At 36.8% G+C, this 27,946-nt stretch overlaps 2 protein-coding genes across 37 annotated transcripts in view; one reads left to right on the forward strand and one right to left on the reverse strand.

Annotated features, from left to right (window-relative positions):
- LOC148108660 (uncharacterized) overlaps positions 1-27,946 on the forward strand; it is a 199,554-nt gene that overhangs the window by 2,268 nt on the left and 169,340 nt on the right. For 16 of the 31 annotated variants that reach the window (XR_015727180.1, XR_015727160.1, XR_015727163.1 and 13 more), the window contains exon 2: positions 1,963-2,209. The exons of 5 other annotated variants lie outside the window; for them this stretch is intronic. Coding sequence is in view for 9 of the 26 variants with exons in the window: in XM_087868901.1 (XP_087725027.1) it covers positions 2,064-2,209 (146 nt within the window). In the remaining 17 variants the exon portion in view is untranslated. 10 more of the 31 variants (XR_015727175.1, XR_015727164.1, XR_015727178.1 and 7 more) reach the window with 6 other exon arrangements.
- Positions 20,460-27,946, reverse strand: part of PTPRQ (protein tyrosine phosphatase receptor type Q) — a 258,211-nt gene continuing 250,724 nt past the window's right edge. For all 6 annotated transcript variants that reach the window (XM_087868896.1, XM_045779834.2, XM_087868894.1 and 3 more), the window contains 2 exons: positions 24,097-24,220; positions 20,460-23,855 (listed from right to left, as the gene is read on the reverse strand). In XM_087868896.1, the coding sequence (XP_087725022.1) occupies positions 23,818-23,855; positions 24,097-24,220 (162 nt within the window). In that variant the 3' untranslated portion in view covers positions 20,460-23,817. The remainder of the gene's footprint in view (positions 23,856-24,096; positions 24,221-27,946) is intronic.

Here is a 27,946-nt window from a genome sequence, read left to right on the forward strand (position 1 = left end):
TGATTTTAAGAGCTATCAGATAGATGTGGGAGAGTCTGCACATCCTGAACCTACGAAAGAATGGGAAAATGAGCCCTTTCCTTTTTTATTTTTCCCTCATTCAAGTGTTGTCATTGGAGAAACAGCGAGTTAAAAATGTAGAAGGAGAAGATTCTAGAAATTGGAAAAAGCTTTGAGATGCTGATCAATATTAACCTCCCAGACAGGGGTGGCATTTCTTTGTGTGAGTTCAAACTTTACTACAGAATTGTTGTTCCTTATTAAATTATAAAGCCCCTTTCCCAACATTCTCTAGAACTCGGGCCAATAAAATTTAGTGGTGGTGTTCACCTTGGTTGAAACAGGCTTTTCCTTCTTTTGTTGTTGTTTTGGGGGCTGGGGTGGAGGTGGGAGGAGAGAAAAAGGAAATGCCAGCTTGGGAAACAACCACCCATTACCAGATTAGGTAATGGGAAAATACGCAGTGATCCCAAACAACTAACTGGTGAGCTCTTGGAACTCCAACTGTTTACAGAATATGAGATGCCTGTGATTGCAATCACATTATTTCTCAGCAGAACTTGGGAGACACAGACCTTGACAAGTGGTCCAGACAGGTTTGTGTGAACTGAAATCCTCTGAACTTTAAATAGTGCAAGTGCATTTTTAAAAATTATGGATGAATTAATAGCAATGAGAGAATAATAGTATTAAGGAACAATTATTCACTTCAGGGGCCTAGAGTTCATTCATAACAACATCTGAAACTAGGTTAGTGATAAAATTGAGAGTTTTCAAACAGTTTACCACCTTGTTCTTTCTTCATGCTTAGCTATTTGCAAATGCATTTTCTTCCCATCATCTTCACAAAAGCTTGACTATATCCAGTTCTTCTCTGTGAAAGGAGTGGGAGGGAAAGGATTATCGCTACTCAGTCAATGGTGGATTGCAGCTATGAGCCTTTGGGAAGGTGATGTAAGCTGTGTCAAAACAACTTTGGAGTGAGACAGAATCCAAGATCTAGCCATTCTTTTTAAGTCTATTTTATTTTATATTTTATTTTATTTTATTTTATTTTATTTTATTTTATTTTATTTTATTTATTAGAGAGAGAGAGCACGAGATGGGGGTGGGGGTAGTGGCAGAGGAAGAGGGAGAAACAGACTCCCCACTGAACAGAGCTCAATCCCAGGACCCTGGGATCAGGACCTGAGTGGGAGGCAGACGCTTAACCGACTGAGCCACCCCGGCGCCCCTCTACCCATTCTTCATTATATATTCCGAGCCTCAGTTTTATAAGAGATCGATTGGCATATATAACACATCTGTCACAGGCACGTCCTTCGCCTAAAATGCAATAATTAATTGTTGAGTCCATGATAAGGAATGCGCACTCAACAAATGTTATTTCCCCCCCTTCCCCTACTCAGTTCATAAGGCCTCTGATTGAAATAGCCAGAGTGAATGAATGGAAATACCTAGATTTGATGAGACAGGTATTTAAGATGAATTTAGGGATTGATTGATGTTAATGGTATAGTGGAAGTGAAAATATTGAACCTAGTGACTCCAATAACAGTGTTTCATGTATTTAGGCCCTCAACAAATGTCTGGTTTCCTGGGGGACAGACGCTAATTTAAAAAAAATCACACAAATGAGTACCAGAAGCAGGAACTTTGGAGGAGAGAGCGTGGTTCGAAGCTAGCATTCAACGACGAGTCTATCATGAACGGGAACTTGAGGAAGGATGGTCTGGGGATGGAAGTCCCTGAATGTGGGGTTGGTATTTCCAGGGAGCATGCCGAAGATTTTTAGCAAACCTGTGGGTTCGGATGGTGGAGACAGGAGGAGGAAGCTCAAGGAAGACATGGTCACAGGGTCGGTTTGTCAGAAACTGGTGAAGAGATTTCTGTGGGTCATATCTAAGGAATCTGGCTATATTGTTGCCTAGTTGGGTCCAAAGAAAGCCGTTTCACTTGTAGCTGAGAAAGCGGGACGGAGATCCGGACAGAAGCGGCTGTGAAGAGGGAAACGAGAGAAAAAACGACAGAAGAAAGGAGGGGGCGGGAAAGGAGAGACCAGGATGAACCGAACCTGGTCCAGCCTGCCCTGGAGGAAGAGTCAACTAGCAAGGCCCCCGAGAGGCCTAGAGAATCGAAGGAAAGGCCCGCTGACCGAAAGGGAAAATTCAGAAGAGGCACATCAGTGCTTTCAACTTGTGGCAGCTCAGTGAGTAACACGAACCCCAGCCCCTGTAACCTAGCTCATCTGCAGACAGCTTGTGCCCAGAGTCCCCAACACTGTGCTAAAGATAGTTCTGCGCTCGGACGGAACAGTCGCCTCACTTCGGAGAGCGCGGGGGAGGGGCCCGGACGGAGGAACAGGGAAGCTTTTAAAGGCCCGTCCTGCGCAGTCTCCAGGGGACAGCAGTGAGAGGTGACGCCGGAAACGCGGCGGGCCCTGGCCTAGGGAGGACTGGTTTTGAGGCCTGCTGGGGAGGTCTGGCTGCCTTTTCAAAACAGCTAAGGCACGGGTCTAACACAAGCCAAGGAGGAACCAGACAGGCTGCTGTTCAGATCTTCTAACAAATAGAAGATCTGCTCTCGCCAGGCCCCGATTCCCTTCCGTTTGGGAGTAGAACACAACTTCCACCAAAACCTATGTTCAGTTCATGCACCGACCGCAAACGATACTGAAGGAGCCTACTGCTCATTTCTTGTTTTCTAGGCCGTAATTTCCAGGGAAAGAGGCAATGAACGCTCCCCTACCTGCGAAACACGCATTCCTTGGTGTTTACAAAAATGAAGTTTTCTTCGTAATTTTGTACCCTCCATTACCTTTCGTTCAGATTTACAAATCTGGGAGCAAAATTCAGGAACCGTTAGAATCTTTCCAGGTTAAATAATGCTTCCTGGTGGGTCACTGACTGGGACACTAACTGGTGTAGGTTTGCTTAGGATGAGAACCCAGGGGTCCTGACTTTCAGCACTAACACTGGGAAAATGCCATGCAAATCAGAACAAGCTGGCCACCATACATCCCAGAAAAAGACAATAGATACCTACTAATATCTATTCATAAATAAGACAACAAACAGAGTACAGGATATATAAAGTAGACCTTTTTTCCTTTAAAAAAATTACAGTGATTACAAATACAGGGTTTGTCTTTAAAGATTTTTTTTTTTTATTCGACAGAGATAGAGACAGCCAGTGAGAGAGGGAACACAAGCAGGGGGAGTGGGAGAGGAAGAAGCAGGCTCATAGCGGAGGAGCCTGATGTGGGGCTCGATCCCAGAACGCCGGGATCATGCCCTGAGCCGAAGGCAGACGCTTAACCGCTGTGCCACCCAGGCGCCCCCAGGGTTTGTCTTTAGATTCAAGTTCTAGGCCCAGCTCTGCCACTTGCTAATATTTGACCTTGAGCAAATTATATAACTTCTCTAAGTCTCAATTAACTAGTCCATAAAGTGGAAATAATATCACCTTATCTAAGGTTGTTTTAAAGACTAAAACAATGTCAATGAAACGCGTAATATACAGTGTCTGGCACATAGTAAAACTCAATACATATCAGTATTATACTATTTAACTTTTGATTGAAGAAAAGAAAAGAAAGTCATCCAACTACATATCACCTTAATAGGTCACACTCTGCTTTTTTTTGTTTTCGATACATCCGAAAATGTCATATAATGTAATATTACATAACGTAAATGTGGTGTTGTTATTTTTAAAATATAAATCTAATACAGTATTATGTATATGTTACCTTTTGAACTTAAAATATTACATGACCTTTTCATGACACTAAATACAACTACTGTTTAAAATGTCTAAGAGACTGGAGTAATTTTTCAGCGTTGTTTACATCTTTTAAAAACTAAATGAATTGTGCTATTTCGATGGTCCAAATTATAGTAGGGTCTGGTGTTACTAGCTTTGCTAAGCTAAACAGATGTCTCTAGTGTAGAATGGTTTGCCAAGTATTTTGTTACTGTCCTCCAACTGGCTGGTTATGACATATTGTCCAAAATAGTTGGTGCTTTAATGCCAGTGTCATAGCCTCCCGTGACAAATAGTCACCACTGTACAAACACATCTTATTCCATAAAGTTTTTCTACCGGTTTAGAAAAAAAAAGTTGTTTAATCAGCCACACACACACATTTCATACTTTTTGAGAAGCTCAGACATTTTTGCTTCCGATAATACATGTTAGTTTTTAGGATAGTGATATAAGCACCCCCCAAATTAGAATGTGTTTAAATTTTATATTATCTGGAGCTTTTTAAGTATAGAAATGACATGTTCAATGTGTCGCTAGTCACATAAAAAGTATGTTAAGTTTTACCTTCCTTGATTTCATGATCTAGGCTAGATGTGATTGGAAAGGACTTTGCTATGTAATTTTACAGTAAAAGCATACCCGTTTTATTAAGCCAAGTAAATTACCTTTTCATTTTTTTGTATTTAAGTATAAACTACCATGAGATTTAAGCTGTTTGACAACATAATGTTCAAGAATTGGTACTTTGAGAGGGTAGACTCTACTCTAAAAGTAGAGTGTAGTTTTACATTTTATTTTGTAAAGTCATAGCCATTATCCAACTCTGAAAAAAAAAAAGCGGCAGGCTGTGTGTCGAAGTGCTTTAAATGAACGATCTCATTACATCTTCACAGTGTTTTACCAAGCACGTCATATGATTACCTTCATTTTAAAGAGGGAGAAAGCAGAAATTAATCTACTCGATCAAGATCACATGCTTATAAACCAGTCCTGGTTCCTATACCGGTCATTTATATAATCAAGTAGGAGTTCTTATTAGAGCCTCCTTACAGTGACCCATAGAAGAATAATCCTCAGTGGAAAAAAAAGTCTAGGGGCAAACTAACTTAGAAGACCTTTGAGTGTTTCTTTGGCAGCCTTCAGGGTAACCTCCTTTTTTCTAGTGGAGTGACCCAAAGAAGCAGTGTTGATAGCTGATGACTGAGACTTGGATCTGTGTTCTGTCCCATTGGGAAATAATGATGCAATTGTATTTTCCATGTACACTGCCATGTACAGACAGCCTGTCGCCGGGGTCATATACCTGATGCTCAAATTAAAATGCCCTGTGTTTATTTCATTATTTAAAAATATACAGTAAGAAGCACAGGGAAAAAGATGGAGTAGTTTTGCACACTCAGGAGGGGTAAAAGTAGGGTGGAAAGACCATACTATCCAAGTCTTATATTACACTGTGCTGTGTCCTGCCTTTCTCCTCCTTCAGTCTGCCCACTTAGAGTATTTAAAAAGACTATAATTGAGGGAAAGCAAGAGATTGCAGCAAATGGAAGGTGCCTGGAACCAAGACATGGTTGCTCCTTGGACCTAGTCAAAAGCTATAGCTCACCTATGATCTGCTGAGCAGCCATGGCTTTGGTCTGTAGGGGCCAGACTGGATTCCCCAAATGAATGCTCAATGTAAGGCCTCCTGAATACTTGATGTCTCAGGCATATTTGGTTGTTAATGCTTAACTGGCCCACCATCCCTTCCTATGTTGACAAGCATAGGCTACCCCTGCTTGATCTATGTCTAATTTGTTTTCCAAGCCATTTGCTTTTATATTTAATTTCATCTATTCTTCTTCTTCCTCCTCTTATACTCTATGGTAGGATTGAATGTTCTGAAACAATAGCAAATGTGTATTATATCTGCTTTCACAGTAATTATGCATGTGCTCTCAACTAGAATTGCTGTTGCTTCATGATTTTTCATTGTTTACCTAACTTATTTTAATCCTTTAATAGGAATCGGTTTTTATACAAGTTTAATAGTATCATCTCATTTCCATTTGTCTCTGTCCATTCCTTGTTCTTTGCTTCTTTTTGGAAGTTGCTATTTTATCCATGTACAGTCCCGCACCAAATCCCATATTCCCCACGTGGTTTGTGTACCTGCTGGGAAGAGTCTATCACTTACTACCAAACTTCTTAAATTTCTAGATCTCAAATCAGTCACAAACATTGATATGACTAACTATTTAACAATAGATCTAAGTTTATCTTACCACTTCTGATTCCATATTTATTATATATTCTACAACTTTCAAGATGGGTTTCCCTTTTTAAAATATATCCTTTCAACTTTTTTAAATTAACAGACTTTTAGATTTACAGAAATATTAAGCAAAAACTTCAGAGTTTCCATAAACTCCCACATAAAATGTTTTTTAAATTTCCCTTTATTCTTATTCTCTCTCTCTCTTTTTTTTATTAAAGATTTTTATTTATTTATTCGACAGAGACAGAGACAGAGACAGCCAGCGAGAGAGGGAACACAAGCAGGGGGAGTGGGAGAGGAAGAAGCAGGCTCATAGCGGAGGAGCCTGATGTGGGGCTCGATCCCATAACGCCGGGATCACGCCCTGAGCCGAAGGCAGACGCTTAACCGCTGTGCCACCCAGGCACCCCTCTTATTCTCTTTTTCTACCGCTTCCTTAATAAGCCTTTATTCTGTGCAAAATTTTATATTAAACTTAGAAAGATCTATAGAATATTTGCCTTCACAGTGCTTGTTTTGGTACATTTGGTTTATCAATGCAAATTACATCAAAGTTTAAGAGACTATTTCACATAAGCCATTTATAAAGAAAACCTTTATTAAGAAATCCTTTTAATATAATGTCCTCCCAAAATAGAGAGGGAACATACTTCAAATTTTCTATTTATTAATTATGCTTTTAGTCAGATTTAATAATCAGGAAAAATGTCTATTTTTATTACTATTCATTTATTGACAGAACAGAGAAAATTTAGTTTTGAGTGGGGTTGCTCTTGAAAAAAGCTAAAACTTAAAATATTTTAATTCCAAATATTTTAAAAACTCACTTGGAAATAAGATAGTTTGGGCTTGAAAGAGTCTTTTTCTCTCTCAAAAATAATGGACACATTTGGTCCAAGAATTACATCGCTGAGGGTAGAATTTCTTTCTAAATTTGTTTCCAAGAAAACAGACGATCATATGCTGCTGGAGATCAAAAAAAAAAAAAAATAATAAGACGCCCACATAGCCCATAATAAAACGTTCTCTTCTGCTCAATGCAGACTAATGCGGACTGTGACAAGCATGACTCCTATGATGGATATTTGCTAAAGTTCGATGTTCTTTTCATACAAACAAGGGCTCTGTTAACATGGTTTCCTCAACTCCACTTCTCACTTCCAAATCCTCTAGGAATTGACACCAACTGTCCATTTTGACACTTGTTCATTAATTTCCTTTCAATAGAACTATTCTCTTCGCTCAGCTGTTGCAACAATTTCAGGTTTTACCAGCTCTTCTGCTACGGCTTTTTGTTGGACCTTCTGTCTGTATCCAGAAGACAGTATAACCCCAGAGCCCTCAAGAATGTCACCGAGTCATTAGTGCAGTTTGCCACTTGTTCCATTACCCACTCTCGTAGAGGGAAACTTTAGCTTGACCCCTTTGACAACGGAGAGAGAAAAATCAGTTCGTTCTCTCTACCAGGACTTACTGTCTGAGGTTCAGTAATCGGTGGCAGTAAATTTGTGCCAATACTTCCTTTCCTGACTTGCATCCTTCCACACACCTGACCGGAGTGGATCCGATACATTCCAAGTTATAAACTGCTTACAGAAAATCTTTTTCCCCCCTCCGATTGGAGGTGTGTATGCGCCCACTGTGTGAGTGGGGTGTCTTCACCGCCATGACTGGGAGCGCGAACAGGTCCTAGGGAACGGAGAATGATTATTGTATCTCTTTGTGGAATATGGTCAACTTGGCTAATTTTTACTCACGATTGGGAAATTCCAGCTCTTTGAGGATTAAAGGGTATAAAAATGAATAATAAAAGGCATGGCTGGAGTTGAGTGTAACATTTGTTTTGTAGTAAGATGAAGTTGGACCGTGCATAACGGTATGTCTTTTCCACGGCACAACAAGCTCTTTACTTGTGTGTCAGTTTTTGTTTGCGGTTAGTGAGAAACATCACATCATGAAGAAAGAATGCAAGAATCAAGGGTAGCTTTGCTCTTTACCAATCTGTTGCGCTGTTCTCAGAAATGTTTGTATTTGAAGTTGCCAAAAGGTAGCAGTTTGTGTGTGTGTGTGTGGTTGCTATGCTTAAAACTAATAAGAGTGTAATAAGTGGTATTTGATTGTTTTTATATTCTTTTACCATTTTTTTCAGATTGGTGTGGTTTAGTCGTTCAGACTTTTGTATTATGTTATATAATGTAATAGCGCTAAGAACATATGGTCCTTTTTTTAAAGAACTAAGTAATTTCAAGATATTAATTCTTTCATGTTCTATGTATGATTCTAAGATAGCTAGACTTCTTATGTTTCCAACTTTATTTTTACTTCTTTGAGGATTTGGTATTTTATATAGCTTTCTAAAACTCCCATAGCATATTTTTTTTCTTTAATCTTATCCATTTCAATTCACCAAAAGGTTATTTTTTTTCTGACTTTGAAGAAAATCCCAGTCTTCTCAATGGAGTAAGTTATCTTTTGAAGATTAAAGTGATGATTACAATCAGCTTTTGGACACATGCTAATACTATAATACTATTTTTGGCAGTGGTGTGTTACTTAAAGAGTTTTATAAATACATTATCTTAGCAATAACCTCAGCCACAGGAAAAAACGAGGCACAATCTTATAAGATCTTATAAGATTAGTGTGAGATTTCCTGAGGGCGCAGTAATTTAGCTCTACCTTTAGAAGTGGGCAGCACGACTTTTCTGGGGCTCTGGGGCTTTAATAGTCTATCTAGAGAAAAGGCAAATAACGGAAAGAGAGGAGGCGAGAGAGGGGGAGAGGCAGGGAAGAAAAGAGAGGGGCGTGAAGGTAAAGAAGAGGAAGAGTAGGGTTGTGAAATCTTTCCAAGTTTGGAACTGACAACTAGACTTCTATCAAAATCAACTCTTTAAAAAATCCAATGTTTTGAAAATCAAGGCATATTTGGAATGATTTTAAATGCTTAGCATTACTGGCTAAACACAAAAGGCTTTAGGGGAAAGCACATTTTTTTATGGTATGCTTCCTTGGGCATAAAATTTGGTAAAAAAACGCAGTCACAGGAAGCTTGGAAGCACTTCTTTGTCTCGTATGTTCCTGCCTCAAAGTTGATGGCTGTGAGGAACTCACAAGGAATCTATTTGTAGAGTATGGATCAGCCAACTATGTCCATTTTTCACAACTGTCTTTTTCCGCATATCTCATATTGAATACAATATCTGCTTCTATAATTATTCAGAACCAAGCACTCATTCCATTGCCCTCGAATGCTTATTTGTTCATATGACCCAGTCTCTGGGGCAGGACCTGTGGAATCATCAGTGGAGAACAGGTACTAGGTCGTCTTTGCTGAGTGAATTCACGAGAATGATAATTGTCAAAACCCATATCGTCTTTTCTGAGATGAAGTGGTATTTTTCCTTTATAGAGATTTGTTGCTATTTTTATTTCTACTTGGAATTTGCTTGTTTATTCATGTTTTGCCCAAAAGACATGTATTTAGATCAGTAGAAGATATAATGAACATTTACTGTCTTCGGAAAGGGTTCTCCGACCTTTGTTTTGGTAGAAGGTCCCAGAAACTTTATGGGACCAGGAGGTCCCTTACACAAAACACCACTTTATAGCAAAACTTCTCTTTTTGTACATGAAATTGCTAAGCCTCAGATACGAAGTCTGACTAATTAATTGCTAAATCTGACCGTCACAACTGAATTAGCGTAGAGAATTTGAGTTCAGGCACTCATGCTATAAGAGACTATGACTGTTTATTGGCTGTTCATTTTAGAAGTATTGGTGGGTTGCTTGTTTGTGGTCACTCAGCTCCTGAGTACCTCGCCACCCTTGATGTTCCTGGCTTCTATGTCAGTAAGAGTCACTATTTCACCTAACTGGCCCCGTTAGAGTGAGAGCCTCAGGATATGTGTTGACCTTATACCCAGCCACTCCCGGGAAACTCTCAGAAGCTGACCAGTGTTGCTATCCATTCATCTCCTGAACCCTGCTGGTTCAGTGTCCTGGGTACCTGAAGGTGGTTACAACAGCATGGAACTCGGCATGGAAAACTGTAATCCTTAACTCCCCTCTTTATTAAGTCTTGGCTTTACAGTAATAAAATTGTGTTTCATTTACCTTAAAAGAACTTAAAACATTTTTTAGTCCAGTAAATCTTCATTTTAAAAAAAGATATCTTTAGGGGCTGCCTGGGTGGCTCAGTTGGTTAAGTGTCTGCCTTCGGCTCAGGTCATGATCTCAGGGTCCTGGGATGCAGCCCCGTGTCAGGCTCCCTGCTCAGTAGAGACCCTGCTTGTCCCTCTCCCTCTGCCTGCCACTCCCCCTGCTTGTGCTCACTCTCTCCCCCCCCCCCGTAAAATAAATAAATAAATAAATAATCTTAAAAAAAAAATAAAAAAGGTATCTTTAATGTTACATACTGGGTAGCCCCATTATAAAGGGCCTTTGAAATGTAGACAGTAGATTATATAAGTCACTTATTGAAATAACCAGGCCTCAAGGTTTATTTTAAGAAGTGGTCTTGGTAACAATTGCATCAGAATCCCTAAGAGAGCTTGTGAAAATTTGGATTCCCATGACCCACTGCAGCTCAACTGAAGTAGAATATTTCTGTAAATGCTAATAGAATTGTTGCTGGAATTCAATGTGTCTAGCACAGTGCTTTTTCATCTTGGCTGGACATTAGATCATCTGCAAAGTTGGGAAAACACCAGGTGATTTTAATGCACAGTCAAGGTTGAGAACACCTGACCTAACACAATGACCAACACTTATTAGACGCCTAGTAATTGATAGATACCGTTGTTAGACAAATTAAAGCTAGTAACTAATTAAAAACCCATCTCTAATTTTAATTTACCAAGGGAAAGATAGGATCAATGAAATCTCCAGTATAATTTTTTTTTTACTTCAAAGAAGACTAGATCTTGGATATTTACCTCCAAAATCTCCCCCAAAATACATATAGTTAAATGATTTTACATTAGGTAAAAATAAATAGCATTTAAATTATGAATAGCATTGGTAACTTTATGTAACACAGTTCCTTTTCTTCAGTAAAGTCCTACTTTAAAACATGGATTCTAGAATACAATGTCAAGAAGAAATAAAACCATAATTCAATCACTGAGAAACCCAAATTCCATATGATAATAAAGACATGATGATAAATGCCAATATTTATCACATACCTACCATGAGACGTTTCAAATGATCATTTATTAATAAAAATTATTTAGGTCTATTAACTATTTTTTCACAATATCCCTAAGAGTTAATATCACATCCAAACCTTCACCTTGTACATTTAAAGCAAAAGCAAACATGTAGCAAAAAGCGCTAGAATGAATCACTTGTCCCCAGGTATCGTTTTTATAAAGAATTCTTTATTGGAATTAAATTTGCATAAACATCTCTTAAATTTTGATTTTTTTTCCTTTAAAAGTTGACACATTGACATTCTTCTTGGTATATAATCACCTACTTTGTTACATTATGAAAAGTATGAGAGCTGAAGTACAAATTATTCCATATTATAATAATGTTGACTTTGCTAGATTATGTGAAATGTCATTTAAAAATTAGAGAATAAGTTCCTATTTAGTATAGTTAGATTGTATTCAGGATGCAAAAAAGGACATTTCTAAAAAATTGAGTTTAAGGTAACATACACATTTTAAAAAATATTTTAGAAAACACCCCATAATCATGGAAAACTCAGTAGAACCAGCCTTGCCTTTCGATGAACTGACTTCAGCACATCTGTGGGTAGATTCATTTTAAATATTTTTTTGTAAATTGCGTATAATTCAAGCCCAAACGTTAAAAGCAAAAGAGCCATACTTCAAGCCAATGCCGTAAATATCCCAATTACCTTATTAAACATTTTTGTAAAATCTTGATGCATTTCTCTCTGTGACCACGACCAGAAAAAAAAAAAAAAAAGAAATGTAAAACAGTACTCCAAATTAGTGTTAGCTACACTTAGGAAAAAAAAATAGTTACACTTAGGTACTGGAATTTTGATTGATATACATTTTTTAAAAGATTTTTCTGTCGTTAAAAAATTCTATAATAAGCATTCTCTACTTTTGTAGTAAGAAAATCAAATAAATATCAGCCGAGAAAATCAAATAAAACCCAAACCTAGAACTGGTGTATCTGGTAAATAACACAGTATCTTGATTTTTAGGACCAGGAAACAAGATCTGTAGCACATTTGAAGCAAAGTTCTATTGATGCTGACCCGGAAGTATGGAAGGAATGTATTGTAAATGTCCCTGGGTAAGGACTAAGTTCTTCCCAGAGTCTGGGGCAAGGCTGATCTTTCTGGTTAAACAGAGTTGATTCTGTGTACAGACGTGAAGACTCTGGCACAGGGAACCAGGTAGTTTGCTCTACACGATAAGCTTCAATTATCCGGAAAATTCAGTCCTTCCTAATTAGAACAGATCTTGTTATATACTACTTTACTTAAATTTTTTGGACTGAGACATAAGGTTACTCAAAGTGGCCCAAGAGTCGGAACTTTAGATTTTGTTTCTGGGACATAGATAGGTCTTGGAATTCTTGTAAATTGTGGACAAAATTGTAAATGTTTTATGTTGAAGTGGTATGATCCACTGGGCATTAGAAGTTGAGGGAGCGATTATCCTGAAAGAGTGGAGTTATTTATGGTCATTAAAGGGAAATAAGGCCATGCACATACTAAGATTTATTCACTCCAAAATTCATTTTGGTTAATAGTGAGGTGGGAAAATTTAACATGATACTTTCTTTCTTAGCAGCCAATTTCCTTTCATCATTTACCGAATAACTATCTTTTTTTCCACTGTGATTTTTTCCTTACCAACATATTAAAACCTTATAACTTGGTCTGTGTTAGAAAAACTTGTTTCATTGAGGTATTGCTTGCTTCTCATATCAGTAATATACTTTATTTAGATAATAAAACATCTTAATATCTGAAGGAAAAATTCTCCCATCACTTACTACTCAAAGAATTTTAACCTATTTTCCAACTATTTATTCTTTCAGATAAACTTAAGCAGTTTTACAAATTTGAAATAATCTAATTTGAAAAGAACCATGTTCTTTATAATAGGCTTCCATTACCAAAAAAATTTTTTTGACAACTGTCTTCAGCTTTCTTTATTTAATCAGTGAAGATTTTTTTTAATGATTTTTTATTATATTATGTTAGTCACCATACAGTACATCCCCGGTTTCTGATGTAAGGCTCGATGATTCATTAGTTGTGTATAACACCCAGTGCACCATGCAATACGTGCCCTCCTTACTACCCATCACCAGCCTATCCCATTCCCCCACCCCCCTCCCCTCTGAGGCCCTCAGTTTGTTTCTCATAGTCCATAGTCTCTCATGTTTCATTCCCCCTTCTGATTACCCCCCCTTTCTTTATCTCTTTCTTCCCCTACTGATCATCCTAGTTCTTATGTTCCATAGATGAGAGAAATCATATGATAGTTGTCTTTCTCTGCTTGACTTATTTCACTTAGCATTATCTCCTCCAGTGCCGTCCATGTTGCAGCAAATGTTGAGAACTCGTTCTTTCTGATAGCTGAGTAATATTCCATTGTATATATGGACCACAACTTCTTAATCCAGTCATCTGTTGAAGGGCATCTCGGCTCCTTCCACGATTTAGCTATTGTGGACATTGCTGCTATGAACATTGGAGTACATATGGCCCTTCTCTTCACTACATCTGTATCTTTGGGGTAAACACCCAGTAGTGCAATGGCTGGATCATAGGGTAGCTCAATTTTTAACTTTTTAAGGGACCTCCACACTGTTTTCCAGAGTGGCTGTACCAACTTGCATTCCCACCAACAATGTAGGAGGGATCCCCTTTCTCCACATCCTCTCCAACAATTGTTGTTTCTTGCCTTGTCTATTTTTGCCATTCTAACTGGCGTAAGGTCCATTACCAAAAATTTTAATCATATTTTAGATTTCCCTATTTTATAGTTTTCTTCAGAAATGCCCTATACATTAACCTCATGGTACTTTATAATATTTTGGACATTATCAGTGAACTAATTTTTCTCATTATATCTTCTCACTGATTAATTGGTTATTTGTAGTTTTGGCATATTTCTTTTGGGGTCACCTGCATTAGAGGATTTGTTATTACTTTTAAAGCTTTTCAGGATACTTATTTCTATCTTCTAGATTTTTTGGGTATAATATTTTTGTATCAAATAATGGCATTTTTCACTTCTGTTATTTTTGTTATTGTTTTGGTTAGATTACTGGTATATATTTTTGGTAACTCATTTTGATAATTTTATTTTGCCTCTAAAATCTAATACCCTAGTTACTTAAGACATTCATTCATTCATTCATTCATTCATTCATTCATTCACCATTTATTTAGAGTTCATGCTCTATGGAGAGATGAGATAGAGATAAATATGTGTATAAATATGTATGTCTATAATCCTATCATCTATCTATCATCTATCAACTATCTGTCATCATCATTTATCTATTTTCAGGAAATAAGGGGTCATTGACACCTGCCTGGGTCTCTGTACTTTGTGTCTGTTTCTGAGGAAAGGAGTCGTCTCTAAATCCAGCTGGCAGGTGGGACCCTGCTCCGTGCTGACCCACTTTTCCTGCCTCTGCCTTTTCTTGGATCTGCATGGCGCCAGTTCCTGGACTCTCTTTAGCCTCGCTCCACCTGCCTGTTATGACACGCTACCTCTTACTAGTCCGCCCTCATGTGTCCCGCTAGCCTGATTTACCACCTGTTGCTCACTCCTGTCCTCTCTGGACCCGGCGTCTGCCTCCGTGCGAGCGCACAGGGACAGCTGGACCCAGACCTCCCCTGCATCTCCACACCAGCCTCACCCTGTGGGATATCTTGTTCCAAGTTTCTTCTGAAACGCCTCACCCTGCCTCTTCAGTCTAATTGATTTTGATAAGGTCTTTACAAATGTGCTGAACCTATTCCTGACTCCCTAAAGGGTAAATATAATTGAAAGAAAAAAAATGTGTTTTCTTAAAGAGAACTTTGGTTGCAATAGGTATTATCGTTCTATCCAGGAGCTATTGACATATGTTGGATTTCAAATGGTCCTGAATTTTATGTTTTGAAGGCGTATGTGCTTTTAATAGAAAGGTGTGTGTGTGTGTGTGTGTGTCGCACACGCACACACAATATTAGGGATATAAGTTATTGGCTCTGCAGTTTTCAAACTGCCGTGAACTGGGAGACCAAGTTTGTTGAAGTGTCTATAATGTAGGGGGAAAAGGCTGTTGATAAGCTACATTTGAATAAGTAAGTTGCCCAAATGTACAAAATTCTTTTTCATCAACTTCAATTGTTTTAAAGGTTTTTTTTTTCTTTTTCTTTTTGCATTCTATGATGATCTTGGTTTCACTCTGAATCATGATAATCCTGAACAAGCAACTGTGTTGTATGCCAGTTTTCCCTGCTCTCCCACCTTTATCTGTGATCCCGCAGTGTTTGCTCCCTGATCGGAAAGATATTTTAGCATGTGTGCATTGGTAGGAAAGTAGGCTGTCACATAGGCGATACTATTTTACTTCTGCTATGGCAAACTTTCGATGGAACATATTTGTTTGAGTTTCTCTCGCATGTAAGATGTTATGGCAGATGCTACATGAATAAAATCAAGAGCACCGGGTTCTTGCGCACAAGCAGTTGACAATCCAGTTTAAGTGGGGAGCGCCAATGGGTAAGAACTCTTGGGAAAATGTAGGAGCCAAAACATGGTATTAGGAATGTGTAGGGTGTGTTTTTGTGGGCCACCAGTATTCTCGTTAGGCTTAGGTCTAGAAAAAAAAGTAATACTGTGGGAAAGGATTATTTTTTAAAGATTTATTTATTTATTTTGAGAGAGAGAGAGAGAGAGAGAGAGAGAGAGATTGTGTGTGGGGGGGAGGGGCAGAGGGAGGAGAGAAAAACCCAAGCAGTCTCTGTGCAGAGCACGGAGCGGGCTCCATCTCAGAACACTGAGATTATGACCTGAGCCGAAACCAAGAGTCAGGCACTTAACCCATTGTGCCACCCACGTCCCCTGAAAGGATTTTTTTTAATGAGTTTAACAGACAATGAAGGCTACTGACTAGATCAGTGAAATGATCAGAGCTGAGAGCTAGGGAGATAAATCTGGTACCAAGTTGTAGAGAACTGGAAAAACAATAATGCAATTTGGTTTGGACCAAATATATGCTGGAGGAGGCAGCAAATTACAGAAAGAAGACTGGACTAGATTCCTGAATTCAAAGGCCAGCACTACCACTGGCTATGTGGTGTGAATAATTTGCATAAAGTAGCCTAATTGAGACAATATCAGAAAACTTCTGTTCTTGAAGATGGGAGTAACTAGCACTCACCTGTACGTTCTCTGTCTAATTAGGGAAGATCAAAGCTATTACATATACAGTGGTCTCTAGGTAATAAATTGGGGAATGGTGGCTAACACTGCGCCTCTGAAATCTAGGCTTTGAGCCTAGACTCTTACATTTACTTAGTGTGTAACCTTGGGCGGATTCTTTAACCTTTTTTTGCTTTTGATTTCTCATTTGTAAAACACAGTCGCACCTGCTTCCAAGAATTGCATGGAGATTAATTCATTAATAATTGTAAAGTCCTTAAAAGAGTGCCTGGCACATAATAACAATTCAATAAAGACAGCGGTTATTAAGTTACAATAAATAAAATTATAATAGTCTATTTTATGCAGATTATTCACATCACAATTTTAAGTATATTCTTTAAAACATAAATACGTAACACTTCTAATAGTCCAAGGCATAAGTACGAATCCTGTTAGCACGCATCAACTTATGAATGTGCTGTCCTTAGACTCATGAAACTCTGTGTTCCAGGATGAAAGTCCCGCAAGTGAATTCATCATATCTTCCATGGCAATTCACTTGGTTATAAATACTAAGTGAGTAAGAACATAGTGAATTCTGTGGAAAGCACTTGGAGCATGTCAAGTTTTATTTTTAATGTTTAAAACACCAATTGTTAGTGCTTTGGGAATGCGGTAGGTAAATGACAAGAGTCAATAAATATTTCCGTATTGTGCTCATTCAAGCAGGAGAGTGGGACACATTGATAGATTTGTGAAAATAATACATAAATATTTTATGTCATTTTAATATATTTTTAGAGTTTAAAATTTGCTCATGTTTATAAAAGTGTGAATTATTTCAAACACAAAGAGAACTTTAAAGAATAACATGAACTTTTTCACTCATTAGCTAATTTTGACAAATCTGTGTTGCCATATAACCCATATATGCTTCAGATTTTAAACCAAGATTTATAAACGCACTTGGAACCCTGGGGATCCTCCTGATCCCATAGCAATCCATCACTGTACCCGTGTTCCTCCCAGGTTAGAAGAAACCATGAGTCTCATGCGAAATAATTCATAAAAATACATACTATTTGTTGTGTTTTTAAGAATTCTGTAAATGATATATTGTAACTATTTTGTGACTACTTTTTCATTATCCTTCCATTTTTTAAATCAACTTTATTGAACTATAATTTACATGAAATAAAATGCACTTATATGTATACATTTTTAAAAAGATTTTACTTATTTATTTATTTTAGAGAGAGAGAGATAGACAGTGTGAGTGAAGGGAGGGGCTGAGGGAAAGAGAGAATCTCAATGAGATTCCATGCTGAGCATAGAGACCGATTCAGGGCTCAATCTCACAACCCTGAGATCATGACCTGAGCTTAAATACAGGGGGACCTGGGTGGCTCAGTCAGTTAAGTGGTCAATTCTTGGTTTTCGCTCAGGTCATGATCTCGTGGGTTCTGAGATCAAGCCCCCGTAAGGCTCTGAACTCAGTGGGGAGTCTGCTTGAAGATTCTCTCCCTCTGTCCCTCCCCCCACTCGTGTACTTGCGTGGTCTCTCTCTTTCTCTCTCTGAAATAAATAAATAAATCTTTAAAAAAAGAACATTATAGATACAAGTCTTTTTCAAGAAATAAATTTTAATTTCTCTTAGATAAATATCTAGGAGTGAAAATGCTGGGTAAAATGGTAATATGGTCTTATGTTTAACTTTATAAGAAATTACCAAACCTTTTTCAAAAGTGGCTACCATTTATTTCCAGTTTCAACTGTTCTAAATCCTTGCTGAGATGACTTGATATGACCAGTCATTTTAATTTTAATCCTTCTACTGGTATGATGATCTCATTCTGATTTTAATTTGCATTTCCTTGATGACTAATGATGTTGAGCAACTTTTCATGTATTGGCCATTTGTGTGAGTGTGTGTGTGTGTTGGGGGCGGTGAGTGTATGTGTATTATTCTGTAAATATACATGTATTCTGTATACAAGTCTCTTGGGACATTCTCCCAGCCTGTGGTTTGACCTTTCGTTTTCTTAATAGTGTCTTTCGAAGAGCAGAAGGTTATAATTTTGATGAAGAACAATTTATTAATTTTTAATTATACTTCATTCTTTTGTATTCTAAGAAGTCTTTGCCTATCCCAAGGTAATAAGGATTTTCTTAGTTTCTTTTCTATAAGCTTTATAGTGTTAATTATTATATTTAAGTATATTTCAATTTAATTTTTGTATTTGTTATGTGAGATAGAGATAAAAATTCATGTTTTTCCAAATAGACATCCAGTTGTTCCAACACTATTGGAAAGACACTCTTTTTCCCACTGAATTAGCCTGTCACCTTTGTTGAAAAACAATTGACCAGATATGTATGGATTTATTTTTTGACTTTCTCTTTTTTCTTTTAATGAGAAACACTTTATATCTATAGTGTAAATCATTAAACTGTGCTCTATTTAAAATTTGTTTTCACTATTCTAAGTCTTTGCATCATTTCTACATAACTGCAAAACCAGCTTATGAATTTCTAGAAAAGAAAAGCCTTATGGGATTAAGATTGATATTCCAGGGGCACCTGGGTGGTGCAGTCAGTTAGGCATATGAAACTTGGTTTTGGCTCAGGCCATGATCTCAGGGTTGTGAGACTGAGCCCTGTGTCATGCTCCACACTTAGCGTGGAGTCTGCTTGACATTCCCTCTCCCTCTCCCTCTCCCACTCGTCATGCTCTCTTTGTCTCTTTCTAAAAAAAAAAAAAATCTTAAAGAAAAAGATTGATATTCCATTGAATCTATAGATCAATATGAGGAGAACTGACATCTTAGTAATATTGAGTTTTTGAGTTCATGGACATGCATTTAAAAATTATTTGAATATTCTTTAATTCTTCTCATTAGTATATTTCTGGTATACAGATCTGGTATATCAGATCTGGTATACATATTTTGTTAAATTTATTCTTTAACATGTTTATGGATGCTATTGTTAATGGTATTTTTAATTAAATTTCCAATTGTTAATTGATCATATATAGAAATAAAATTGATCTTTGTATCTTGATCTTATACCCTGTAACCTTTTTAAAGCTACTTATCATACTTAGCAGCTTTTTAAAAATTGATTTCTCAAGGATTTCCTCACACATATGTCTACTCACATAGACAGTTTTGTTTCTTCCTTTACAAACCTTATCTCTTTTCTTTTTTTATTTTAAGATTTTATTTATTTATTTGACAGAGAGAGAGACAGCCAGTGAGAGAGGGAACACAAGCAGGGGGGAGTGAGAGAGGAAGAAGCAGGCTCCCAGCAGAGTAGGGAGCCCAATGCGGGGCTCGATCCCAGTACCTTGGGATCACGCCCTGAGCCAAAGGCAGATCCTTAACAACTGAGCCACCCAGGTGCCCCCTTTTATTTCTTTTTCTTGCCTTAATGTAATGGCTAGCAACACTAGTACAATATTGAATAGAAGTTGTGAGGGTAGGTATTTTGCCTTTTTCTTGATCTTGGGGTGAGGTCCTTCGATATTTCACTATTAAGTATGATATTAGCTCTAGTTTTTTTTTATAGTTGCCTTTAATCAGTTTTAGGAGGCACTTTCAGCACTTTGAATACCTCATTGCATTGTCTATTGGCTTATTTCTGAATAGAAGCCAGCATATTTTCTTACCTTTGAATCCCTGAAGGGGTCTCTCATTTTCTTTGTTGCCTTTAAAATTTCTATCTTTATCATCCACTTTCAGTAACTTGATTATGATACGCAGCTCCCACTCTTGCTAAACATGGTCTCAGACACAACAATTAAACTTTCATTATACTTATCTATAAAGTATGGGACTCCACAGATCTTAAAGGATTTTGTAAGGATTAGTTGGGATGATATATATAAGAGTATTCTAAAAAGTTTATAATTTACTACAATAACTTGCCAATCCAAGAATATTTTCAGTGAAAATTAAAATAGAAGCATAGTATTGTTAACAGGTGAATAACGATTTTTGTTACCTCGTATTAAGTTACAGTTTAGTTTTCAAGTGACTGTATGGCAGACACTGATTCAGAATATCTAGTTGAAATGTCCAAAATCAAAATTTTATTGACTTGTTTTCCAAATCACATTTTATGTTATTTGTACACATGTCTCTCTATTCATTTTAGTCCAGAAAATTCCTTGACGATGCTCAAATCATTCATGAACAAAAACATCAGTTGTCTTATTTAGCAGAAGTCGATATAACTGCCATAATTTTCAAGAAGTACATGTGAAACATACATGGGGTATGACATACAAATATGGTACTAATATCAAAAAGTATAATACAACCTAAAAATGAGATGCATTATCTTACTAATAAACATTACACACTGACCAGTCTGGGTAAAAGATTAACTTTGCAGGGTTCATTGTACTTTTATGAAACACTTTCGTATGTGCAATCTAATCTATTCCTCCGAACATCTTCATGAGCTGGTAGGTGGATGACTCCTGCTTCCACACGAAAACTCTATGCAGAGTTATGAAGTCATTTAACATGAAATATTATTTGTCCTAAAAAGGCAATCTCTTTTGTCATGATTATGCTTTATAAAATTTATTTTTTCATATTTTCATTTCTCATCTCATTCAGTTGAGAATTTCAGATCCTTTTGTGTTCCAGGCTTCATCGAAAATTTCATGTGAGTTTTCTGGGAGTTGGCATGAAAATGGACTTGCCACAATAATGTCGTGGGTTTGGAGGATGCATACTTCGCTGAACTTAAATTCCATTTCTAAAATCTAAGGTTTGACCAGATGTGGAGAATGAATCGTCATCTTTTTTATGAAGAGGGCAAGGTTTAATTAGCCTTTTTCAAAAGACTTATTATACATTTCACCTATAAACTGCAAGAAGAAAATTATGCGTTTTAAAGCAGGATGAAAGTAGAGGGGATACCGCAGCTGCTCTCGTCTCTGGCAAACCATTCTGAGAGGCTCCAGTTTCATTTGGCTCAGATGAAACACACGTTGCTCATTTATTGTACATGTGCTTCAACGTATTTTGACAAATCTGATCTAAAAATGTTACAGATGTTCCTCATTATTCTAATTTGCACTTAGTAGCAATAGACACCTATAGAACATGTCTATACACCAGCTGTTTCACAATATAATTAAGAGAAAATGTAGCTATCGTTAATATATGTGAGTTTCAATTCAGTTTTAGGTATAGTTTTGTGATAGAGCTAGTGAGCGATACACACTCAACAGGTGTTCTAATTTTTTTTTTCTGTGAATGAAGACAAAGCTTTTTTTTTTTTTTTAACAGGTTTCAAATAATTTCAGGTGGACATGAAATTATTCTGATCTTATGTCTTTTTAGAGATTTCTAGTCAATGTATGGCCAGAGATCAGGCAGTGGTATTATCACTTGAGTACTTACTGGAAGTGAAGAATCTCAGGTCCTACCCTAGACCTACAGAAACAGAGTCTGCATTTAACACAATCCCCAGGTGATGTGTATGCACATTAGAGTTTGACTAGCACTGTTTTAGAAGAGGTCTTATATTAAAACTTTGTTTTGTACAGACACATATGCATATACACATGAGTCAAACCTGGAACTCTACGCTGTACACATCTGTTTTATACAGGTATTTTAAAGAGTGGGCTGGCCTGGAGATTGAACTGTTTATTTTCTTATTATCTAATACATTAAAAAGTAACCTCATCAGTACTTTCCAAAGGCTCTCTATCTTCCATGAATGCAAAAAACCCATATTCCTAAGTACTGGTTCACCACACTTTTTCATTGACTGATACATGAAGGAAACTAAAGAGCTTCTACTCCAACTTAAATCTTTTAGAATTCTCATTTCTTACTGTTTTCTGTAACTTTCTATAGAATAAACTTGGTTGGAACAATAGTGGATTTTATTATAACTCTGCTTTGCCATGAAAAAACAAGATGCAGGACTGCTTATAAGATTGAAGAACTTAATTTCTTGGGTAATAAATTTGATTTTAAAATATCTTATACTGATGGTTACCTTGGGAAATGATTATATGTTAATTAAATATATTATACTCTAGTACTATATTGTACTTATATATAATTTACTGTATTATATTATTTAAGGTAATTATCAATTATATCTCAATATGTGATATAAAATAAAATTTATACTTATAAGGACCTCTGAAATCATGCTGCAAAGTAACTCAATTCCTTAAAATTTAATTTGATTGGCCATCACATTTCCTATATGTATATGCCAGCAGAAATAACCATAAGGTACAATTCTTATCATAGAAGAAATAGAATAATTGATACTATTTCATTTTATGATCCTTAATTTAAATCTATGACAAAATAATTTCATATAGTTCAAAACTTACTTAGTACGTTGTCATTAACAAAAAGGAGATTGAAATATGTTAAGAAAAAATCTCCAATTTGCTACAACCTGGTGAATACCCTTTTTGCAATTCCACCAAATACACTCCTCCACGATACATTGCGAGATGAGAAAGGACACTTTTACGTAATCTATTCAGAAATTTCTGTTGGCAGCACAGCAGCACATCATCAGTTTATGAGCTTGTCATACATCCTACATTTCTGCTGAAGAGACCTTTCAAACCTATTTCTATTAGGTTGAATAGATATCTAATAGACAAATACTCTGATACGTTTAACCATGTATTTAATTATACAGCAGTGGTACAACTTGTCCCGAAAAAGATACAAATGTAGACAGTACGAATATACTCTATAGCCCCCTATGAACAATTGCACTGTTTCATTTTTCTTTTTGTTTTTCAAACTAAAGCTCACAATGCAACTAAATAGCCCTAAGTGTCCCTGAAGAGCTACTCTGTGTTGTATAAAGGCTAAGTAATCCCGGCAGTGCCAAGGGGTTACTGTTCAGCTGTTGGAGATCATGAGATGACATCTCAGCTCTCATAAAACAGAGGATTCATAACACTGGGGTGTACATGGAAGTACAGATCATTATGACAGTCCTGGAAGTTATCCACAAGGAACGTTAACACCCTGGAGGCCAAAATAACACGACCGAATCAACATTGACAACTTTTGTTCAGGGTTCAATCCAATATGTGGGGAAAATTTACCTGGAAACATTCATGCTAATATCATGATAATTTTCTATTTGGCTCATTCCAAAAGTATGGAAGACTTCAAAAATCTCTGGGATATCTTAAAAATTTTGAACACATATTTATTCTGTACAAAACAAAATGACTATTCCGAATTAGCTATTTCCTAGAACTATTCCTAACATGTCCATCCACTTAGTAAGGCACAGTAACAGAAACATAGAGATTTCTTTAAGTTTGCACATTTCAATCCAGAAGAGTGAGGGGGAAATTTTGGCCCCTGGGATTTGAAAATATCTTCCAGTTGTAATCTTTGGTCTGGATATTTACATGGTGGTCTCTTCCCATTCAAGCTCAACATCACCTATAACATAAAGTAACATGTCACAAGAGAGAACTGAAATGACCAGTTCAAAAGATTTAAATGTTTCATGGCAAAAATAGAGTGCAGATACAGAGGCTAGTACCCTAACTTGGATTAGAGAGATATAATAATAATTTGTTATGTGCATTAACCAAGCTTCTAAAACATTTTCAACATGTGGTTACTTTTAAATTAAGGCTCCTGGTGCACTAGTAGATTGGTACATGTTGCCTCTGTTTACCTTCCATGGCATCCAAAGAGTCCATCTTTTGAAGTGCTGAATAGTTAACAAAACAGATGGGCTGATTACTTCCTTTACTTGATAGGAGATCCAGGATGCACTGGTATAAAAAGATATACTGCGCCTAGACACCAAAGAAAGTGGTTAAATAAATGGGTGGGGTGGATTTTTAAAAATTGTTTCAAAAAATTATCTTTCCTAAAAGGGGAGCTATACTGTTACAGTGAAGAGTAATGCTGAATTTAAAAATGTTAAAGAGCTAAGCTGGAAGCACAGAATTTACCATGTATGTAAATGATTTTGTACCATTTCAAACATCAGGTTTTCTAAATTCCACGGCTTCTTGTAGCTTCAAGTTTTTTTTTTTTTTTTTAATTCTTATCATTAAACCTCATACTAATTTGTTCCTGCTTGCTGTGATTATAAAAAAGTGGCAAATTGGGTTATTTAAATCTGTTTATGAACTTCCTTTTTCCTGTTAGGTCTAAATGAGTAATTTTTCTTATAAATAATTTTCTTGTTAGAATGATTAGAATGGCTGTTGGAATGCAGATGATAAATTTGCTTTCATTATCTGTGAGTGAGCATATCTACACACCATCAGCACATTTAAAATATGTTTGACAATTCTGTTGATCACCTGACACTTGGCCTACTTTATGTCAAGTATCTGGTCTTTATTTGAAAGTACAAGGCAGCTGATCACTGAAATATTCAAACACCCATGTCCTGGACAAGGACTCCTAACATTTCATCTGAATGTTTAGGCTAAATTCAGTACCATCCAGGTTCTTTAAGTGTTTTTCAATATAATTCAATAATCTGTTAGCATTTCTGAGTTTGGACTTTTCCAAAGGAACTTAAGGTTAAGTCATAGAAAATCACTCTCCTTTTTACACAGGAAACATAACTGTTGTTAAAGGAACATAACCAAATATTTATACTTTATATATTACATATTATATGTATGTATATTAGCAACTTATTTAAATAGGATGTCCTCTAAAGTGACTATATATTCATACCTATTGCTACTGTATCTCAAAACCTTTTTGGAACTCCTCTACTGAAACTGGCTTTAGAAGCTGTTGATCATTATTACGAATATCTATTACGAATCTCTATTTCGAATCTATTACGAATATCTATTACGAATATGTATTTCTTCCTAAATTACAAAATGCTTCCACAAACATCTCCTCAACAGAATGTCAGTTCTGGGAGGGCAGAACTCTGTCACATTCACTGCTCTATTCCCATTACCTGTAATAGTGCCTGGCACGTAGTAGTTACATAACAAATGTTTGTTGACTCAGTATCATTTAATTCTCACAACTAGCCAACCTTTACCATTTAAGGAAGGATTTCATTTGGAGAACATTTAGAAGTCATTAGGGATTAAGTTTTGTCAGTGAGTGGATGATCGAGTTACATGATTCAATTTTGGGAAGAAATGGAATGTCGTTATACAGTAATGAAAACCCGTTGAAATTGCTAGTAAAGTACTTCTCAGGGTAATTCTAAAAATATGTTTTCTAAATACATGTCACACAATGAATAACATTATTGGCAGAAATATATGGACCCAATACAATTTCTTTAAAAACAACAATCACTTGAATTGATGAGTGTTGGTAGTTTTTACAAAAATCACATTTGAATTTGAAGTCACATTTGATATGTGAAGCTTCAGACTGTCCTGATCTCATTTTCTCCACTGGAAAGAATGATGGGTGTAAACTCTGCCAGCAGGCCAGGCTGAGCTTCACAGGGCAGGACTATATTTTCCAAAATCCCTCTGTCATGGTGTGTTATTGCCAAAGAGGTAGGGAAGAGCTCAAGTCCAGTTTCTGCCTTAGATAATCACGGTACCTTAAGAATGAAACTTGTCTGATGTTTAGCTTCCTCATCTGGGGGATCATAACACCTATGCTGTGATGTTTAAAGGCCTTACTATATGTAAAGTTCCTGGCAAAAAACTAGGCAGCCCAAGTATATTAGTTTTTTTTTTTCTTCTACCCTAAGACGTCACATCAGTATATCTTTAGGAAAACCAGAGCAGGAAAGGGACTCATCCCAGTTTAACCCTTATTTGAGGGACTGATAGCCGTTCAGGATATTACCTCACTGAGGACTATTCTCTCAGAAAGTTCTTGAGGCTGCTATGAACTATTTTTTGGTAGACAGTGAAAGAGCTCAAAGCTTTTTCCTGGGTCTGGGCCATGGCCCCAGAGCGGCCTTTGAGTGGTAATATATTCTGAGGTTCCCACCTCCCAGCCCTGCCCACGGCTACTGTAGTATGTGCTGAGACAGCGTTCTTCATCGAAACTGCAATCACTCCCAAGTGCAACAGAGGAAAATAAGAAACCACTCTTGTGCAAGGCAATACCGGTTTGTAAGGGCCGGAGCCAAGGACTGTGGTCGTTTTCCTTTTTATCATCCAAGAGAAAAGATGGTAACGAGCAAAACTTCTGGGAAGGAAGTCAGGTGAGAGACAGCTTCAGCACCAGCTTTTCAGCAAAGAGGGAATCCAGCAGAATTCTGTCAGATGTGTACTGCACGCTGGGCATTGACTGGGCGGTTGGTGCTTTAGATACTTTCTCTTATTTAATACCGACAATAAGCATGTGAGAAGTACAACAAGGCTATTTTACAAAAGAGAAATCACTCAAACAAGTCACAGAGCCAGCAATTAATTCAGCAGCTGAGCTAGAATCGAAACTCAATTCTCTGACTTCAAAATTCATGCTCTTTCCATTCCCTTACCCAACTGTAACATATTCTTCGGGCTGGTTAAACGAGCATAATGTACGAAGTTTAGAGCATATATTGTGTACGAAATTGTGTGAAATTATTAACAAGCATTCTTGAACACACTCTTCAAAAAGTTCAGTTCCACTTATAGAGCGTAGCAAAAATATTTTCAACTTTTATTACCCGAAGAGTGACTCTAGTTTCTAGAAGGAAGCAAGATTCCGATCTGTCCCACCCTCTGTCCTAGCCAAAAGAGCCAACCAGTCTTGATCAATGTCAAGAACACTGAGCACCTGTGCATATGTGTAATCTAGGGTATGGGAGGAAAACGTTAGCTTTCTGTTTATTCTTATTGTTAACAAAAATAAGAAAGCATTTGGGTTTTAATAATGGTTAATATTTGGATTGATATTGGAACCCTTATAATTGAGAACAAGTTACCTAATTCGTGGGCCCAATGCAAAATGACAATGAGAGTTTCCTCCTTCAAAAAGTATTAAAGATTTTCAAGACAGTGACAGCAAACACTAAATCAAGTGCAGTGCCCTTTTGAGCACAGGTCGCACACCCAGGAAGTCAACCCTGGTCACAAGTTAGGTTCCATTTCTGATGGGAAGAGTGATACTTCACTCAAATGTTCCCCTTAAGCATATAGGGAAATCATATGGACTACATTACCTAGTTTTACTTAACCATCACAAAATTGCAGTGGTTTAAAAAGATTCCTACAAAGATACTATGGATTGAAGGTAATATTTATCATGTAAGTCCAAATGAATGACAAGGAAATGGCAGGGCTGATGTTCTTTGTGCTTCTAGAATAAACTTATAGCTATTCTATGAGGTAAAAACAATAACAGTGTAATGAAATCTGACAAAAAGCTAGATTGCTTTCTAAAAAATTATAAGTAATTTAGAATATATATTAAAAATCATTTGAAACAATTATCTTGTGCTAAGTGTCATTATCGTATTGACAATATGAATATCATTATCTTAATGATAGTCACAATTAGCAAGATTTCAAAATATTGCTCATTTGATCTTTGTCTCATGTTTTTTGATTTCTCACCTTGCATATATACATTTTATAATT

This window comes from Ursus americanus, chromosome 17 (assembly GCF_024610735.1).
Source record: "Ursus americanus isolate L20-20 chromosome 17, mUrsAme1.1.p, whole genome shotgun sequence".
Classification (NCBI taxonomy): Eukaryota; Metazoa; Chordata; class Mammalia; order Carnivora; family Ursidae; genus Ursus; species Ursus americanus.